Here is a 21,363-nt window from a genome sequence, read left to right as displayed (position 1 = left end):
TTTTTATCTTTTCATTCCAAACTGTAATGTAATTTCACTCCATACTCCATTGCTACTCTGAGTTTCCCATGCCTAGCAATGGCAACATTTGACACCCCAAAACCTTGGCACTGAATAAATTAACAATCTCACCTATGCTTATTGAGAAGAATTCTATTTCTCATTTACACCTCCATCCATCCATCCATACGTACATACATACTATCGCACATATTGATATATGAAATTGGCAAAGGAAAAATGGTTAATCCAACCAAAAGACTTGGCTTTGGTGAGACAGGCAGTTCAGTGACATATACAAACAAACCAATATGGTTTTTGAGGCCAACATGTTTATCAGCAGAAGCCATTTCAGTTATATAAGACACCTGAAAAGAGAAAAATGAAAATACATTAGCATGAATATTGAAATAATTGCAGAAGTATGGAAGTTAGGAAAGACATGGAAAACGATTCAAGAATTTGAAGTAAATGAGTCAGTCTAAAATAGTTGTATGGATCTTAACTTCACTACTACAAACAGATAACTGCTTAGGATTTGAAGAGGAACTCAATAGAGTCAATGCCCATCCAATTACATGATATATACAGGATGTTCAGGCTAAATCTGACGACTTTTTATGTCCCCACTTTTTTTTCAGGAACAGATTGATGTTTTGGTGAACACTCAATGACATTAGAAAGCATAAAGATTAAAACTGTTGTTGAAAAAAAGTTAGCTGACATGATGGTCTAGAAGCCATCTGAATATTGGAAATCATTTACCTGTATCGTAATGATTTGTGTTGGATATCAAAATGTTGACATCTTTCACTGTTGTTCAATGCTCTGTGAACATAGCAAAGGCTGAAAGACATGACATAGACAGCTGCCATAAAGACTACAAAGCCATGGCTAGCAGGGAGAGACACAGCAGGCATTCTGAATGTGTCTACATGCAGGAACTCATCCCCTACATCTTTGAATAGGGCCTAGTTCAATTAAGATAGATATATGAAGCTGCTAGAGTTGGCCAAGGTTGCTGCTAGAAAATCATATGTGTGGCAGCAGGATTTGGCTCCTTGCCATATCTCCAAAAAGAATCAGAAGTTGTCATTGGAGTATTTCTACAACTTCTCCAGCCCCAATTTCTAATCTCCTAATTCCTCCAATTGTAATCCCATGGATTACTATGTGTTGGGGAAGGTTGAGAAAGACAGCAATCCTTCTACCAGTAACATGAAGGCTAAGCTGGTGGCCAAGATCAACATGTTCAAAGATCTTCTCAAGGATACAGTGAGGAATGCACACACCAAGTTCTGGAGCCATCTTGAGGGTGTGGTGGAAACTGAGAGTGGTTACTCTGAGTAAAATGTTATCTCCCAGCCATAATCTGCTTTATATTTTTTGATTTTTTAAAATACTTTTATTTTTCAATACCACATTGGATATTCTTTTCCTTTTATGCTAACTGTCAAATTTAGCCTAAACAGCCTGCTTATAATACAAGGACTTAGAAGTTTCTGGTTTGCTTTTAGCTTACATGGGTGGATTGGATGCTAAGCTATAGTCAGGGCAACTAAGCCAGGCGATGAAAAATTCTAATAGAATAATGTGTGTGTGTGTGTGTGTGTGTGTGTGTGTGTGTGTGTGCGTGTGCACGCATGTATGTGTGTGTGTGTAAGAGAGAGACTTGATAAGAATTCACTTGTTCATTGAATTAACATGTAGGTGGCTGGCTATTCCACAGACACATGGACACATGAAGAGAAGAAAAAGCCTGACACAAGGCTGTAGTTTTTGAATTACTGGTACTATCTTTCGGACAGGCTTCCACACAGAGAGAAAACTGCACTCATTTGGTCATGTGATATATATGGATGAGGACAGCTGCATAAAGAGGAGCCAATCTCTAACTGTGGAGAGAACCTGTGGAAGGGGAAAACTGATGCATAGAGGGTAGACTCAGGAAGACGTGGGACAAAGTAGTGAGAAAGGATCTTCAGATGCTGGGCCTCAGTGAGGAGAGGACAAGAGATGAGGACTTTTGGCAATTTGCTGTACTTGAGAAGACATATCACGCTAAGTAAAATCGTAGCAATCCATACATACAGGCATGTCCATTACAGCTGAGTGGACCAGAGCAGCATGAAATGAAATGTTTTGCTCAAGAACACTCAGTCTGGGAATTGAACGCATGATCTAGCAATTGTGAGTGCAGTACCCCAACCACTAGGCCACACACGTATGCCTGTACTTATGTATAGGACTGAGATATCTGGTGCATTGCTGTTCTCAAAAAGACCTGTCTACCACAGCAGAGTTGATATTTGTGCTGGTGCCACATTAAAAGCACCCAGTACATTCTATGGAGTGGTTGGCATTAGGAAGGGCATTCAGCCACAGAAACTATGCCAGAACAGATAAGGGAGCCTGGTGCGACCCCCTGGCCTTACCAGCTCCAGTCAAACCATCCAACTCATGCCAGTATGGAAAATGATGATATAAGCCATTATCATCATAATCTAACATCCAACTTCCATGATGGCATCAGTTGCACAGTTTGACAGAATTCAACAAGCATGAGAATTGCATCAAGCTCCAATGTTTGTTTCAATATGGTTTCTGAAGCTGGATGCTCTTCCAGACACCAACAACTTTGTAAGATGTACTGGATGCTTTTTACGTGACACTTGTCCCAGTGAGGTCACCAAGTAACTTACAAGACAAAGAAATAGCCCACTTGACAAAATGGAGTTGTAGTAGTAAGGGAAATGGTTTTATGTCAGACATTGAGAGGCTAGACTAAGATAGAATGACAGGTACAGGTATCTTGCTATAAAGGCTTCATATGGCTGCCCTACATCATATAAGGGTGGCTGGCAGTAGCAGGAAAGAAGGTAAAGACGGTGACAAGGTGTCACAGAGTATTTGCAAGAAAAAAGAAGGTGAGTACCAGAGAGAATACAGACAAATAGCCAAGAAGAGTGGGTGGAAGGGTAGAATAAGATGGTCATTGGAGTGTAGGTGTGTGATAGAGAGAGAGGGGGAAGAGAGAGAGAACCTACTAAGGGCTACAGATCAAATCTGTAGTTAGGGCAAAGAGTCATCTAGACTTAGGATAACATGGTGTTGGAACAGTGAGGTAGACTGGGCCATAAATGCAAATAGAAAGGCTTGGAAAAAGTGGGAAAATGGATGCAGTAACAAACTATATTATGTAGCAAGAAAGGAAGATAATGACAAGCTTATTTAGCAAGGGCAGAAGCAGAAAGGAAGAGGTTTGCAAATGTTTACAGCATGAGGATCTGAGGAATGAGATGTTTGGTATTGCAAGACAGTGCATCAGAGAGAATCAAGGTGTTGTGGGAGAGTTCTGTGTACAGATGGATAGCAGTATGGTTGCCTAAGTGATTCTGAAAGGAAAGAGGCATGGAAGGGCTACTATGAAAGGTTATTAAATATGGAATATGCACAGATGTTGAGTTCAAGCAAGAAGACTGCGCTGGCATGGACATGTGATGTGTATGAATGAGGACAGCCATTTAAAGAAGTGCTTTTCACAAAATATAACTGGGACTTGTGGGACAGAGAGAGAGACATGGGATGAAGTAGTGAAAGCTGACCTCAGATTCCTGAGCCTGACAGAAGAGATGACTAAAACTGGATTCTCTGGCAATATGAGGTATTCAAAAAGACTCATCTTCCTCAACGAAACTGAGTTGTGGAAGGGTTATATTTCATGCTCTCATCCATGTTACAATGACTCACCTCACTATCAAGTGTTAAACCTGCCCCTCCCCCACTGGCTCCTATGAACAACCCAACCATGTCATCTCCCTCTCTTGTTCATCCTCATCCCAACAACTGTATCATCCTACTACTTCCGTCACTCACCCCCCACAACTATCTCTTCTGCATTCCTCTATCTTCCCTGGCTTATTGTTCTTGTTTGTCCACCCTTCAACTCTATTTTGATAGTCTGTCCTTATCTTCTCATTCTCCTACCTACACAATCTTGCAAACCACTCACCCACTTGTACCTTTCAGGGTGGGGGCCACCTGGGTATCTCATCATCATTATTTATCTCTTGAAGTTCTAACTGATCATTTTCTCTCTCCCCCTTTCCCCTACTAGATGTGAGTAGCTAGGCAGATCCATTAACAAGAACCTACTCTAGCCCCCACTTTCTTTCGCATAGTAATCTCCACATCCATTATTATAAAGTTGACTCCCAACCCAAGGTTTGTAGTCCTGCAAACTGCATGGCAACCTCAATAGTGCTGGTGGCACTAAAAAAAGCACCCAGTCCAAGCTGTAAAAATGGTTGGCATTAGGAAGGGCATCCAACCATAGAAACCATGCCAAAGCTGAGATTGGAGCATAATGCAGCTCTTGGACACATCAGATCTTGTCAAATTGTCCAGTGTTAGCATGGAACATGAACATTAAATGATGATGATGATATATGCATGTGTGTGTGTATGTGTATGTGTGTGTGTGTGTGTGTGTGTGTATGTTTCTGTATTTTTGTTTGTTCCCCATCATCAATTTACAACCAGTGTTTACACCCCTATAACATAGGTAAAAAAGAGACAGGTAAAATAAGTACCAAACTTTAAAAAAGAACTAGGGTCAATTTGCTTGACTAAATCTGTCAAGGTGGAGCCCCAGCATGGCCGTAGTCTAATGACTAAAACAAGTAAAAGGTAAGAGGTAATAAAAACTTTTTTTTTAAATATTTTCATAACACCCTAATTTCTTTCTGTCAGCAGTTTGATAAATGAAGCCAGCTGACCCATGCAAGCATGGAAAAGTGTATATTAAAACAATGATGATGATGATGATGATGATGATGATAATGATGATGATGACGATGATGATGACGATGATGATGACGATGATGATGACGATGATGATGACGACAATGATGATGATGATGATGGCGATGCTGATGAGGACGATATCAATGATGATGATGATGATGATGTTAATTATGATTGACTTCAGATTTTACCAGCAAAAGATACTTCAGATTAAATTTTGATAAGAAAGGATTTCTTACTATGGCACACTGTTGTGAGAATAGAGTCAATTAAGTCAGCCCTAGGATATATTCGGAATTTTTTTTTTTTTCTGACATTGGAGGGATAGTACGTATAGTCAACTCTGGAAGGATCTAAATTCAGATGATAAAGCAACAACTCTAAATACTGAAAGACTGTTTAGTCCAATGATCTCTATTTCTGCCCTTCTGCTCCCACTTCACAGCTTCTTGGATAGTTTTCATCAACCAAAGCTTCAGGTTAAATGAAGCTCTTGGGTTGACATTAGCTTTTCAAAAATGTATCAAATTGGCATCACCTGTTCTTGGGGATCAGGCTTAATCATTCATCCTGCTTAACACTCCCACTTGGCTTTTTGGTGCCTTTACCACTATTCAAACCAAATTTCCAATTTTTAGCTTCTTTCATTTTCAGAGGTCTTGCACTTCTTCCTCAAATAAAGCCAGAGAAATAAATATAAAAATATAAAAAATACAATAAAAAAAACAACCTCATCCTCTCCTTAAATTATTAACTTACTGAGATAACAACTATTCTCAGATAATATTTCCCATTAACTTTACATTTATTATCCCAAAAGGCCATCAGTTGAGCTAGAGTATATCAATATGAATTGATAAATTTTTGATTAAAGTAAAAGTGCATGTTTTTATTGTATTAAGCTGGTTAGTTGCAAACAAGCATAAAAAAGTGGTTTTTGTATTGACTCATACAGGAAGGAGAAAGCTATAACTTAAGAAATAATATTAGTAAAGATTAAATTGCGGGTGGTTGGCTGTGGGGGGTGCCTGTGTGGTGGGTGGGTGCACATATATGTGTGTGTCTGTGTCTGTGTGTACACAGACACACAAAAAAATGTATGCACAATTTAACATCTGATAATTCACTTAATTTTCATTTCTATTTAGATTTAACCCATTAGAAATAATAAAGGGAACCAGACTAAACTTTGAACAAAAGAAATTTGTCCTAAAGTGCTAATGGAAGTTTGAAAACATAAAGTGCAAAAATAGTTTAGGAGGGAGTTTCAAACAGATCTGCCACCATAACTTAACCATCACTCAAATCAGAGATATTTTGAAGCAAATGGAATTATTCAGAATGTCCACAAGAGAAATTCCAGAAGACCAAGAACATCAACAAACCCCACAAAGCAAGGAAGGGTGGTAGAAATGTATTGACAAAATTCAAGACAATCTATGCTGCAAATGAGCCATGAGATAGGAACTTCAAAATGAAGCATCCATCGTATTTTAAAGTGCTGTCATTGGAAAGGTTATATTCCAAGAATAGTCAATGCTCTCAATGAAGATGATCTGGACTGAAGAGTGGAGTTTTGTAAGTGGTACTTGGTAACATATGTAAAACGTGCACACTTTGTAACATAGATTGTTTGGCATAATTAAGATACATTGAAACTAAATGACTCAACTGCTACAATTGCACCTATTGGAGATCTGAGGATACTACTATGGAGGAACATCATATTAATTGACCAGCAATTACAGTATGATGCAACTTATCATTGCTACACATTATCAGTAGTGCCTGGAACAGTCGTCACTTTGAAAACAAGCATTCATAAAAATAAATAAAATTTGTGTGTAGATCTTTTAACTTTTGAAAATGAAATGTGTTTCAATAAGCACTAACTTTATAATCATTCTATATGTGTATACATTTTCTGTATATACACTCTCTCTCTCTCTCTCTCTCTCTCTCTCTATATATATATATATATATATATATATATATATATATATAAAAACAATAGTAAATGAGTATATGCATATATACGTACAGGTATGTGCATACCGACATCCACCTGTATGTATAGGTGCATATCTGGGTACAGGACATTGCAAACAAACGTAGACGAGAACACACAAGCCACATAGAGAACATTCTCCTTCATCAGCCACCCACGTTTTAACACCGGCGTTTCGACGATATACACACATATATATATGTGTATGTATATATATATCATCATCATCATCTGTTGTCCATGCTGGCATGGGCTGGACAGTTTGACTGGGCTGGCACGCAGGAAGGCTGCACCAGACTCCAGTCTGATTTGGCATGGTTTTTCTATGCCCTTCCTAACACCAACCACTCCAAGAGTGTAATGGGTGCTTTTACATATCTATATATATATACATGTGTGTGTGTGTGTACCAATCTGCCAGAAGGGAAGCTAGGCGACAGGTTTATTTAGCCAGAGGGGAAGCAGATAAGAAAAGATTTGCCAATGTTCTGCGCCGTGAAGACCAAAGACTCGAGGTATTTCGTGTTGCAAGACAGTGTAGGAGAGAGAATAGTGATGTTGTAGGAGAGAAATGTGTTCGCATGGATGATGGTACGCTTGCACTAAATGAGGCTGCAAAGAAAGAGGTCTGGAGATGCCACTATGATAGATTGCTTAATAAAGAGAATGAATGGGAGAAAGAGAGCCTGCCGTATGTCGACCCAACAGAGGGACCAGCTATCTGAGTTGACAGTACCAGGGTAGATAAAGCAATTAAGAGTATGAAGAAAAGGAAAGCCCCCGACCCATCAGGAATCACTGCAGAGATGCTCAAAATATCTGGCAGTGTTGGCTACAGCCTAGTCACCCGTATTACGAACCAGGTGATACACGAAGGAGTCATACCCAATGACTGGTGTAGCAGCACCATAGTAAACTGCTACAAAGGTAAAGGTGACGCTTTAGATACTAATAATTACAGAGGCATCAAGCTGTTAGATCAGGTTATGAAAGTTACGGAGAGGGTCATAGCCCAACTAATTAGGGAGCGAATCAATTTAGATGAGATGCAGTTTGGGTTCCTGCCAGGTAAAAGCACCACTGATGCCATATTTCTAGTGAGACAGTTGCAGGAGAAATATCTAGCCAAGGATAAACCTCTGTACCTGGCCTTCGTTGACATGGAGAAAGCCTTTGACAGGGTCCCCCGATCCCTTATCTGGTGGTCAATGAGGAAACTTGGGATAGAAGAATGGTTAGTGAGAGCTGTGCGAGCCATGTACAGAGATGCTGTCAGTAAGGTGAGGGTTGGAAATGAGTACAGTAATGAATTCCGGGTAGAGGTAGGGGTCCACCAAGGTTCCGTCCTCAGCCCCCTCCTATTTATCATAGTCCTCCAGGCGATCACAGAGGAATTCAAGACAGGTTGCCCCTGGGAGCTCCTCTATGCTGATGACCTTGCACTAATTGCACAGTCACTATCAGAACTAGAGGAGAAGTTTAAGGTGTGGAAGCAAAGACTAGAATCGAAGGGCCTTAGAGTCAACCTAGCAAAAACCAAAATCCTAATAAGTAGGAAGGTAGATAAAACACAAACCCCTTCAGGTAGATGGCCCTGCTCAGTATGCAGTAAAGGAGTAGGTAGTAACTCTATAAGATGTACCCGGTGCAAGCTATGGACACATAAGAGGTGCAGCAATATCAAAGGCAGATTAACTACGAAGTTAGTTTTTGTATGTGACAGATGTTCAGGTGCAATAAACACTGTAAACAAACAGGAAACAACTTCTATCTCATTCCAGGGAGAAAAACTAGAGGTAGTCGATAGCTTCCGCTATCTGGATGACCAAGTTAGTAGTGGAGGTGGGTGCGCTGAAAGTGTAACTGCTACAATAAGAATAGCCTGGGCCAAGTTTAGAGACCTCTTACCTCTGCTGGCGACAAAGGGACTCTCACTCAGAGTAAAATGCAGACTGTATGACGCATGTGTACGAACAGCCATGCTACATGGCAGTGAAACATGGGCTGTGACTGCTGAGGACATGCGTAAGCTCGCAAGGAATGAAGCCAGTATGCTCCGCTGGATGTGTAATGTAAATGTGCATACCCGTCAGAGTGTAAGTATCTTGAGAGAAAAGCTGAACATAAGAAGCATCAGTAGTGGTGTGCAAGAGAGACGATTGCACTGGTTTGGACATGTGGTGAGAATGAATGAGGATAGCTGCGTGAAAAAGTGCCACTCCCTAACAGTTGAGGGAACCCGTGGAAGAGGTAGGCCCAGCAAGACCTGGGCTGAGGTGGTGAGGCAAGACCTTCGAACATTGGGCCTCACCGAGGCGATGACTACTGACCAAGACCTTTGGAAATGTGCTGTGCGTGAGAAGACCCGGCAAGCCAAGTGAGATCGTTGCCAGGGCCCCTGGACTGGCTCTTGTGCGGGTGGCACATAAGATGTACCATCCTGAGCGTGACCGTTGCCAGTACCGCCTGACTGTGGCACATAAAAGACACCATTTTGAGCGTGGCCGTTTTCGTGCGGGTAACACATAAAAGCACCCACTACACTCTCTGAGTGGTTGGCGTTAGGAAGGGCATCCAGCTGTAGAAACTCTGCCAAATTAGATTGGAGCCTGGTGTTGCCATCCGGTTTCACCAGTCCTCAGTCAAATTGTCCAACCCATGCTAGCATGGAAAGCGGACGTTAAACGATGATGATGATGATGATATATATGTATGTATCAACTGGCATATAGTAGTTCCCAAGAACAAGAACAACTGGTTTTAAACTCCTCTGTTATCACCTGGAAGACTGTGACAGAGAGGAGGGGACGAGGAACTGAGCACTGGTGAAATCTTATATGTACTCTCTCAAGTCGTTGTACTCATGGCTGACTCTCGCCTTACCAAGAGTACCCCTGTACATGGCTCGTATGGTTCTCACAAACCACGTCTCCTTCAAACTTTCTCAGAGACCACCAGATCACAGAGTGAGGGACTATGTTGAAAGCTTTCTTCAGGTTGATGTATGCAAAAAACAAGGGTTTACTTTTAGCTAAATATTTCTATTGCAGTTACCTTACTAGAAAGAGAGCATCAACAGCACTTCTCCCCAGTACAAAACCAAACAGCATCTCATCTAGTCTAATTCTGTTCCTAATGAATTGAGCTATAACTCTCTTCATAACTTTCATGACCTGTTCCATAATTTTTATACCTCTGTAATTACTCTTCCCTAAGGCATCTCTTTGACCTTTGTAGTGTTTTGTTGTAACATAGCCAGACAATTCACTAGGTATGACACCTGCCTGTACAACCTGATTAACTATACAGTTGACTAGACAGTATCCTACTCCACCAGATATTTTAAGTATCTTGGCAGTGATTCTTGATGGACTAGAGGCTTTTCTTGTCTTCATATCCTTGATTGTTTTATCTATCATACTGCTATCATCTAGGAATGGTCAGTCTTTCTGTTAGCCTGGAATCAAATGGCCTTAAAGTTAACTTAGCAAAGACCAAAATTCTAGTAAGCAAGAAAACAGAAAGAACCAACTCTCTTCTTGTCAGGTAAATGGCTCTGTTAGGAAAGGTGCAGATAGGAATTCCATACAGTGTACTCTGTGCAAACTATGGGTACATATGAGGTACAGTGGAATTACAGGAGAGTTAACAGAGAAATTAGACTCCAGCATCCTGGAGATGACAAACGACTAAGATGATTGGTAATTTGCTGTGCTTGAGAAGACCCATCTGCTATGACAAAAGTGAAGTCCTGCACCCAATCTTCTCATGTCAAGCATTCCCTCACACTCATTCCTTTTTCACTCTTCTGGCTCAGATACAACTCAGCTGCAGCGATCATTTGAGAGCAGAATTGGCACATATTTCATCGTCATCTTTTGTGCTGCTATTTAACTCCTCCACCCCTGGAACCACTTCTGTTTAAACTTCATTCTTCATTATTGTTCTTTCTCTCACTATTTTCTGCCCTCTTTTGTGCTTTCAGTAATTTCTCCCTCTCCTCTGAGTGACATTTTAAGGACTGCATTACTGCACCTTTAACACTCTCTCATATCTGCAATTGATGCCGCCTCCAGCTTTGTGACCCTATCACTATAACTACCCTTATGTACCTCTGACCCCACCATCTTTGCCACAGTTTATCACCCTCCCACTCTTCTCTCAAACCCTGCACACCTTCTCCCTAATTAAATTATTTTCTGGTGTTGATCCCTACCTATTATCTTGACTTAGTGACTCCTTTTCTATCTTCCACAAATAATCAGCCAGGGTAGGGATGCCCTTGAATACTATCCTAATGCCATATGAACTACAGATCTGAATTTATCCATCATGTTTCTAATGCAGAGTTCCTCAGGGTAGAGTATGACAATACTTTGCTCCTGAAGACTGCTTAGAGATACTAGACATATGATTAAAACCTGCCTAGACCAAATCTCCAATGTATGAAACTATGAGTAGCTCATAACTATATATTGTGCACATTAAACAATATTTATCTTTCACCAGATGCAGTACTTTTTTGTTGATCTTACCATAACAGAAAAGTAAAGTATACACACAGACGCACACAAACTATGTCCATTCATGGACCACAAAGAGGTTGAGAAATACTCCTCTAATGTAAAGTAGACAGAGTATGACAGTTTGTTGACTAATGCTCTCCATCTTTATATCTCTACTCTTATAAAATAGTCATTACTCTGATGGGTCCAACTAACCCTGATATCTCTTGATGGTATGTACCAAGGTCACCACTTATGAGTCTTGCTTGATGTTGTGGGCAGCATATGATACCTTTTCTTTACCCTATATCAATGATGGAAATCATCCATTGTCTTGTCCAGTGAATGAACAGATGTCATAAATCTTGTGTACAAGTTATTAGCACATCCAGGAAGGCCAGTTTATCAGAAGTTTTTTAGTGTTTCCTGTTGTGAACTGTATTGAAGACTTCATTGAGTTTACATGGTCCAGCAGTAATTGTGCTTTGTCTTGGTGAGACCTAAGTATGATGGTGTCATCTATATATTTCAGTTGTATGGTTGACTTAATTATGTTATTTACAAAGCCATCTTCTTATGTATCATGAATATATCAGTATCCCAGTAGGTAACCTGATGGAAATATTGACCTTCTGTGTACAAATAATATTTTTTCAATTAAGGTTTGATCTACATTGGCAAGAATGAGGTTTTGTTATAGGTTTGTTGTTATCCCCAGAGATAGCTAACATATGTATGGAAATACTACTGGGTCATGGAACTCAATGAGAAGTTAAAAAAAAACAATGAACTGGCCTCCTGGGATGTACTAATAACTTGCATTGAATGCAGATTCAAGACAATGCTATATCACAAACCTACATTCATTGGGCATTGCCTGAACTTTTGATTCCCACCATCCATATGGCATAAGAAAAAAAACTGTCTGTGGCCTACATCATCAGGTAAAAGTCATAAGTGGTAACCTAGATATATACCAAGAAATGGTATCAAGATTAGAAGGACCATGATAATAACAATTACTCTATAAGTATCATGTCAGCTTCCAAAAGCAAATCAACAAAAATCAAGAACATTAATGAAAAAGCTGCCATGATCTGTCTAATTTATATTAGAGGCTTGACAGAAAAAATTAAGAAGTTTTACAGTTTATACAGCATCAGGACAGTATTCAGGTGCAGGCCTGCTCTTTTGGGGTATCCATCTTGGAAAAAAAGCCTCCATCAGGAGATCATGAACAAGAACTGTGCGTTGCATGTTATTCCATGTATTTGTAGGAGAAAATAAAAAGGGAAGACCAATCACCTACTGAAAGTAAGGCTGAAGGAATTTTGTAAAGTTGTAAACAGAGAAATCAGACATGATTGACTATTTGAGAAAGAGAAGTCACCAACATCTGTGAAACAGTCAAGATAAAAAGACAGGGATAACAGAGAAATAAGAGAATTTAAAGATTCAGCACATATATGGGGCTCTGGTAAGGTCTTTGGTAGACCTAACATGGAGATTAACACCATATAAGAGGGTTTAACTCTTTAGCATTCAGATTACTTTATCAAAAGTAATACTTTTTTAGCTTGTAACTTCAAGATTTCAAAGATGTGATTGTTTATTTTTAGAATGACATTGCAAGATAGGAGTGAGAGGCCAGATCTGGCCAGTTTGAATATAAAGCAGATAAAATATTTGGGCTAGATGCAGGTGATTTAAATGCTAAAGGGTTAATTAAGAGAAGCACTAAGTCTAAGACCATAAGAAAATGTGAGGTTTAAAGTTCTAATTTCCATTAAGTAATTGCCCTTCTAGTTAATACCAAAGTGAAATATAAACATTAGATGTTAAAAGTGTTAAGTGTAGAAGTTTAGTTGGTAAGCAGGAATCTAGTTCTTGGGTCAGTGAATCTAAATACATCCTGATTAAAGTGGAATGAGCAAGTGACATTACAAGAGAGAATAGCTAATATGAGAATACAGAAAGAGAACAATCTAATCCATGAACTAAATATAAGGTTTGGTTTGAAATTCTGAGAATGTTACCAAATAGAACAAGCACTGAAGAAAGCAGGAGATAACAGGTGGAGCATTGTTACTATAACAATCACAATGTGGACATTGTCCAAATATATCAGTTATGATAATATCATCTAGAAACCTCAGTAAAAATATTGACAAACTTAATAATATCAGGAAAAAAGGATAGGTGAAGAGGCTTAACATGAGTTCAGCTAGCCTATCAAATGGTATCACTGAGCACCCACTTAAGAACACAACAACAAAAACAAACATATGAAACAAGAGTTGAAAGATGAGGAGTGTATCATTTTATGAGGTGTGATTGAACTCTTTGAAAAACACACATCATAAGCAGCAGCAGCAGAAGCAGCAGCATTTAATGTCCATGTTTCCATGTTTAAATGGGTCATACTGATTTTGTTGAGGCAGATTTTCTACAGCTGGATGCTCTTCCTGTTTCCAAGCAAAGTAATAGTTCTTCATGGCCCGACATGTTTTTTCACAGAAGACTGGAAATGAACAACCTGTATGATGATGATGATGATGCTTGTTACACTCATCCCATAATGTCTAGATAAGAGCACATACAAATACAGACACTCATAAATATATAAATATATATATATATATATATATATATCAAACAAACTGGCACTCTGTCAGCTACAATGATGAGGGTTCCAATTGATCCAATCAACAGAACAACCTGCTTGTGAAATTAATATGCAAGTGGCTGACCACTCCACAGACACACATACCCTTAACATAATTCTCAGGGAGATTCAGTGAGACACAGAATGTGACAAGGCTGACCCTTTGAAATACAAGTACTACTTATTTTTGCCAGCTGAGTGAACTGGAGCAACATAAAATAAAGTGTCTTGCTCAAGGACACCACACACTGCTGGGAATTGAATTCACAACTTTATGATTGTGAGCTGAATACCCTAACCACTAAGCTACACCACACCATCACACACACACACAAATAACATAAATAAGGCTTCTTTTAGTCTTTCATCTTCCAAATCCAATCACAAGGTCAGCCCAGTGCAATCGTTGAAGACACTTGCGTAAAGTGCCATGCAGTGGGACTGAACTCAAAACTACATGGTTGGAAAGCAAGTTTCTTAACCACAGAGCCATTCTTGTGTACTACTGGACAGTCCACTTTAACAAAGACCAAGAGAAGAAACAAAAGTTTAATAATGCCAACAATGACAAGGAGTGTCATCTTTATTGAACTTGAAAAAGTTAAATCACTTCACATTTCAACAGTTATGCTTTTGTTATCCAAGAACAAGAGACAGCTGGAAAATATCTGTTGAACAAAGGATATAGTGGAACCAATATATGACTGAAAATGTTTACATCACATATCTATAGAAGACATTCCACATGTGATCAGCAGCTACTTGGAAATGCTATTGTGATATTAACCTTCAAATGCTGTCATGACCATGACATTATTAAAATAATTACATAATAAATACCACCTGGAGGAAGACTTGCTCTGAGATAAAAATAGAAACGTTTCTGTAATTGTTGAGGGAACATTTCCGTCAAACCATCAACTAAATGCAAACACAACAAATCTGATGTAATTGTTTTGGACAGAGAAAACAAAAATTATGGAACGTTGAGGGTGTGAGTGAACATCTCAATGAAATTAGCAAAAACGAGATAATAAAATTCTCCTTGAAACCAACAATTATAACCATTAATATTTGTACCTGTTGTTGTTTAACATCAAGCTGGTCCAATAAAGCAGACCTATGATTATTCTGACCATGGCCACCACATTTTATTTCCTTTAGACATTTGATTATGAGACATAGTTGATTGAAGCAATCAAAATATGTTATTGGTAATATTGTATATCAATCCCAAAAGGATGAAGGTGAAGCTGAGCTTGATGGACTCTAAATACACAAGGAACTGTTGACTAAATACTAGGAAACATTTCATTCAGTTACTGTTTGACATTAATTAATAACTAGCAGGAACCATAGAAAACTTTCTTATTTTCTGTTTTGATGTGTAAATTTATACATCATCATTTAGTGACCATGTTTCACGGTAGCATAGGTTGGATAGTTTGACAAGATCTGAAGGATTGTACTCCAGTGTCTGCTTTGACATGGTTTCTATGGCTGGATACTCTTTCTAATGCAAAACATTTTACAGTGTGTACTGGGTGCTTTTTACATGTCATCGATACTAGTGAGGTTACCATGCAGATAGTAAGATTATTGTAACAGTGATTCGAAACCAAACTGCTAGGTAACTGATCATGCATCATAACTGAACCACAGTAGTTTCACATGATTGATCTATTAAGCAACTGATCAGTGTCAAGCCATCACATGATTCAATCTTCTAGAATTTTCTCCTTGTACCCTATATAAGAGCTATTTTTGGCACTTAAACTTTTTGCAGAGCATTGAGGCCAGCCAACTCATTCATATGTCTCACCTCTTGCCAGGTAGAATGTTGATGTAGCTGCATAATGTGTCTCCATTCTCACCTCAAATATAACATGATTGTTTCCAGTTATGTTGAGCCAGCCTCATGTTGCTATTTCAGTAAGCTTGCCGTAAATTCTAAGCATTATATCTTTTCTAGTATGTAATTATTTGTTGTTATTTGTAAAAGACCAACACAGTTAAAACTCTGTATGAAATAAAATCTCTTAAACGTTCACAAATGATGTCAGTTTGTTCTTCGCACAGCCCAAGAAACACATTTTCATTCATCAGCTCAACCAATCATCACCTCAGACGAGCCAACAAACACTCGCAACACTGTCAACCACAAGGGGGGGGGGGGCAACTTTATGCTAGGAGATAAGGAACAGAGAGGGATAAAATATGAGAGGAAAGGGTCAAAGCAGAACAGGCTTCTTGGTGTAGAGGAGCTACATGACTACTCACATCTTAGAAGAAAAGGAAAGCATGATCTGGTGAAGCTGGAATATTTTTTTTTATTATAAGATTGCAGTTATGTCTCCAATTTTGAAACAAACTCAGCAAGGTATTTTGTCTGGAACTCTGTGATGATGATGATGATGGTGATGGTGATTAAAATCTAACATGACATAAAAATATACAAATATGAAGATTTACAACTTGAGCTATCAAGCATCTGAATAATAAAAATTCAAATATTGGTTGCAGTTGGAGTCTCTTGGTAATTCTGAAGTGGAACTGGAAGTCAATAATATATACTGTATTTACTTGTGTATGAGTAATACCCCTAATTAAGTGTTAAATCTTGGTACAAAAGTTTTCCCTTCATAGTTTTAGCTTTGCCCTGTACATAAGTCAGACCCCATTCTTTTTTAGTTAAAATCAAGTATGAATAGTCAGGCTTATAAATGAGTAAATACAAAAGATTACCTTCCTGGATATGGCTTATATATGGAAAGTAGTGGTGAAACCAACCAGGTGAGAGTCATAATGTGACACCAGAGTCAATAAGAAACATAGGTTTAATCAGTGGAAAATAAATAAAAAAAGAACAATAATATCTTATTGTTTTGCTTCTTTTCGCCTGTTATTACTGTTATGTCAGATTATTAGAAACAATGAAAAAAATCTTATACTTGCCTTCAAAATGGAAATGCTTCCTATGCTTTCTCAAATGGTAAGTCCAGGCAGATTTGATCTAACATTACATAGATCAATCAACAGTTAGGTTTATTGTGAGAGATGTCCATCTTATCTTTGGTAGGCACTTCCAGTTCTATATTATAGGCTTTACCTACTTCACTAGAACCTATTTCAACTTTTAATATCTCTTCTTCCTCCTCCTCCGTCTCCTGACCTCTCAGCTGGGTTCTATGCCCAACGAGAGGAGACTCAATATTGCCACTACATTCAGCAGTGAAAAGTTTACTTTTTGTCTGTTCTTTACCATCAGGTTTTACAGCTTCATCTCTGCTGTGACTACCTTCAAGTGAATCTGGTCCTAATTTACTACATTCTACAGTTTGCAGTGGACATGCAGTATTATCATCAAACTGCTCCCATTTTTTCACAGAACATTTTGGTGCAGACGATGAAGGAGGAACTAAAGATGGATTTGAAGTTGGTAAGGTGGTAGTGATGGAGGTGGTTGTGGGAGTAGAAGCAGTAGGAGCAGCAGATTTCACAAGTGGACTCGTACCTGCAGGTAATTTCGATACAAGAACCAGTTTGGATACAGGTGATCCGGCAGCAGCTTTGCAGGGAGACTGACTGGGTGAAAGAGTTGGGGGAATAAAAATTCGACGAGGAGACTGTCCAATGGAACCATCACTTTGTAAAACTATAGCTTCCTTCGTATGTCGAAACAAACGATCCTCATTAAAGTCAAAGGCATTTTCTTTGGAAGTACCAACACCACGAGGACTTTTTATTGGCTTTCCAAACTGTTCAGAAGGCAAAACTATTTTCAGTTTTTCCAAATTAGGAGATACTTCTGGGGAACTAAGATGTGTATATTCGTCTAAAGTCACAACACTGAGAGGTGTAGCACTACGTGGTCTGTTGATAGGAGTGGTTTTTACTTGCAGTCGCTGTAATCTTCGTTCATAAGCTTTGCGTTTAGAATTGAAAGAGGTGGGTTCTGTAAAGTTATCAAACTGTTGACCAATATCATCAACTTCTTTCAATGCATTACCTTTAAGAGAATCCCGACCAGCAGCGAAAGATGAGTAGATATTTTCGGTCGTTAGGCTTTCTGCAGCACTTAGATCACTTTCTGATGAACTAGAGTCATCGAGTAAGTTTACTTTTTCTACAGCACTTAAATCTTTTAACTTGGGTCCAGAGCCTGGCTCTGTTGCTACTGGAGTAGCTGTACCATCTTCAGTTGTATCAAAGTTAACAAAATCAACGTCTGCGGCACCTTCTGTTGCAGAAGGTAATGTGACTGATTCCTGTTGATCTTTAGTTACATCATGTAAATTATCAGTTTTACATGATGCAAACGAAGATGGTGAGTCCAAGCATCCTGGAGATATCCCTCTATACGTCCTGCTGTCCGCATCATCGTCAGACGAAGGTGCATCAACAAGCTGATGGTTTACAACCTCAGATTGTTTAGAAACCACTTCACTGTCCTTTTCTCCATCTAAGTCCGATGCGTTTGTTTTGCGACCAAAAAACGTTTTTTTCTTTTGCCTACTCTCTTTAGCTGGCGATGGAGATAATGTTTTACTTGCAGCATTTTTTATTTTCTGTTTCTTTTTTGATTTACTGCCTTTGCTGACATTTACGGGAACTGATTCTTTTGAGGACTTAGAGTTTGGTGAATTACTTTGGCATACATCAGCATTTCGAGAACAGTCGTCCGATGTAACATCACTGGAAGCAGCTATGTGGGATTCTTTATACAAACACGAACTAACTATAGGTAGTTTATTATGGATCGTTACAGTACTTGTAGTAGTTTCAGCTGTGCTTATTTTGCTCGCAGCTGCAGGAATAGAACATACTGTATGAACGAGTTCGTTTGAGGCGGCTTCTTTTGTGTGAGTGTTAGTGGTGACTGAAAGAGAGGTTTTTGAAGTAGTACCTACAATAGAAGCATGTGGCAGATCGCTGTTATTGACTACCTCAGTGTTTGCAGAAGCTGTGTCTTTGCTGTTTGTCACTTCTTCGTCAGAAAGGTCAACGGTGTCAAAAGTAGCTAAGGGAGCAGATCCGATCTCTCCTTGCCTGTCTAAAGGAGGACGATTGGCCTGTTGTGAATCAGACTGCACAGACGAAGGGTCCGTGTCATGCTTACCACCATCATCTAAATCCCGGACGCCACTTTTGTTATTATCACTGCTACCACCAACATTTAAACTAACACTTTCACAATCACTTGCACTATAACTACCACTTTTATTACTCGTTTTACCTTTGTTTTTCGAACCCTGCACTGATGTCGATGCTGACGAAGAAGTTGATGTTGGGGTAGATGTAGCTTTGGATTTGTGCATACCCTTAGCTGTTGACGTGACTTAAACTAGATGTCTTTTAATATAACTGAATCATTCTTTTCCTTAGAGGTCAATGATAAAATATACAAACGTATATATTATTATTATTAAATATTCCTCCACCTATAAGACATCTATTTTTACTACAGAAAAGGCTTAGATATATGATAGCTAGATAGATAGATAGATAGACAGATAGATAGAGAGATAGATAGATAGATAGATAGGTGTGTGTGTGTATGAGAGAGAAAGAGTTATGGAGACGTATAATAATAATTTCTATAAATGTGCTTGTTTTGTGTCTATAGTCTGAAAGATTGCGGACTTATATGAAAAATCAGACTTACAATCTTCTAAAGATGGTTGAAATGTTTCAAAAGACACAGTAACCACTATGTTCGCAATCCTGTAAAAGCGAACGGGAAGATGCGTCAATAGTTTTATATTTTTCTCTCCTTTTTCATGATATTTTCTCGTTAGTTTTGAGCTGTTTTCATTTATAATGTTGCCTTAAGAAAACAGTTTTTATCACGTGTGTTGTCCATTTCTTGTTTTTTTCATTGTATTTCCTCCCTTGGTCGCCAGTTTGGTATAACTTTCATCTTGTTTATCTTGCTGCTGCCTCACAGAACTCCATCCTGGCCTGATCATCTCGACGTATATCCTTGCTTTCATCAAACAGAGCAGGCGTCTTTACTTGTTCGCTGTTAACATATACACACACATATACACACACTCACATTCACGCACTACACTCACACACACATATGCGTACACTCAAAGAGAGAGAGAGAGAGATTGATTTATTCCATGCATCCCCCATTTCTCCAACTGATGTGGATAACCTCCACGGATGGATGTATCTATTACTACTACACAAATCACAAATTAAGAAATATAGTAGATTCAGTCGACCTCAGTATTTCACTGGTATTTTGGTATTCATTTAATAATTTCTTTTATTTGCCACAAGGGCAACGGCCAAAAAGACTGCACTGCAGCTAAGATAAAGGATATTAGCAGTATTGATTTCACAGCGTAATCCGACGACAAATTGCTTCTTTTTATAGCCGTAAGCATGTTTTACTGGGAACAATTTCAATATTTTCCAGCAACTCTTATTATTTAAGCTGTAATAATGTTTTCTGATGCATTTAGCATATAATTCCTACCTGTGTGTGTGCGTGGAAATAGAATAATGGAGCATGTCAGAAACAGCGACTCGCAGAAATAGGAAAATAACAGCAAGTTTAAGAAATAGAGTTCGTTCTAAGAAGGCAGTTTATAATTGACGGGTCATATTGACGAAAAGAAAAATCAAGTTAAAAGTGGGGTGGAGAAAACGAAAGAAAGCGACGCAACCGAAAAGTACGTAATCAGCAGAGAAAACAGACACATTAAGTTGGTGTGTGTGTGTGCTTTCTGAGACGGGTTAAAATATATATGTCCCAAGAATATACAGACTCCTTGCAGTAACACATCCACAGGTCCAAGTTAACGGAGAAGGTCCGTTATGAGCATGTGACCGAAACAAAACAAAAGATAGACAGGACGATAAAGGTTATCTATATTTAATTTCGATAAACATACAACCACCTTGCAGTTGTTAAAAGTAATTTAAATCCTGAATTATTCGGTAAATGAAGCAGCATAGAAATATCTGTGTCAGTGAATGCGGCCATCCATACGCACTCAAACACACACGTACACATACGGGTGCACAGATAAACATACATACATACACGCACACTCGCATTTATATAAATATCTATACAAAAATGCACGCACAAATATATATATGCATGTATGTATATTTATATATATATATATGAGAAGGTTGCAATCAAGGGAATAATAGAAACCTATTAACAGTAATGTTACGGACATCTGAGAGACTGGTCGATAAACACACGTACACACACACACAACCCACATATCATTATAATAATAATAATTATTATTATTATTTAAAAGCATGTGATTCGGCCCCAGGCCTCTCTAATAAACTTAGTTCGTTGGGCTCAGTTAACTCGTTCATCCACTCACCCGTGTATTAACACA

General features: G+C 38.7%; 1 protein-coding gene across 1 annotated transcript; it reads right to left on the bottom strand.

The window, feature by feature from the left end:
* On the bottom strand, positions 1-20,998 carry LOC106873241 (uncharacterized). The gene is made up of 2 exons (XM_014920518.3): positions 16,940-20,998; positions 1-368 (listed from the first exon to the last, which is right to left on the bottom strand). The coding sequence occupies exon 1, from the start codon at positions 19,300-19,302 to the stop codon at positions 17,017-17,019; it is 2,286 nt and encodes a 761-aa protein (XP_014776004.1). The 5' UTR covers positions 19,303-20,998; the 3' UTR covers positions 1-368; positions 16,940-17,016.
* Between the last annotated feature and the right edge of the window lie 365 nt (positions 20,999-21,363).

This window comes from Octopus bimaculoides, chromosome 11 (assembly GCF_046866305.1).
Source record: "Octopus bimaculoides isolate indiv1 chromosome 11, ASM4686630v1, whole genome shotgun sequence".
NCBI lineage: Eukaryota > Metazoa > Mollusca > Cephalopoda > Octopoda > Octopodidae > Octopus > Octopus bimaculoides.
This window is presented reverse-complemented; position numbering and strand designations above follow the sequence as displayed.

Coding starts and splice junctions, on each gene's coding strand:
- LOC106873241 (XM_014920518.3), bottom strand. CDS start 19,302: ATGCACAAATCCAAAGCTACATCTACCCCAACATCAACTTCTTCGTCA.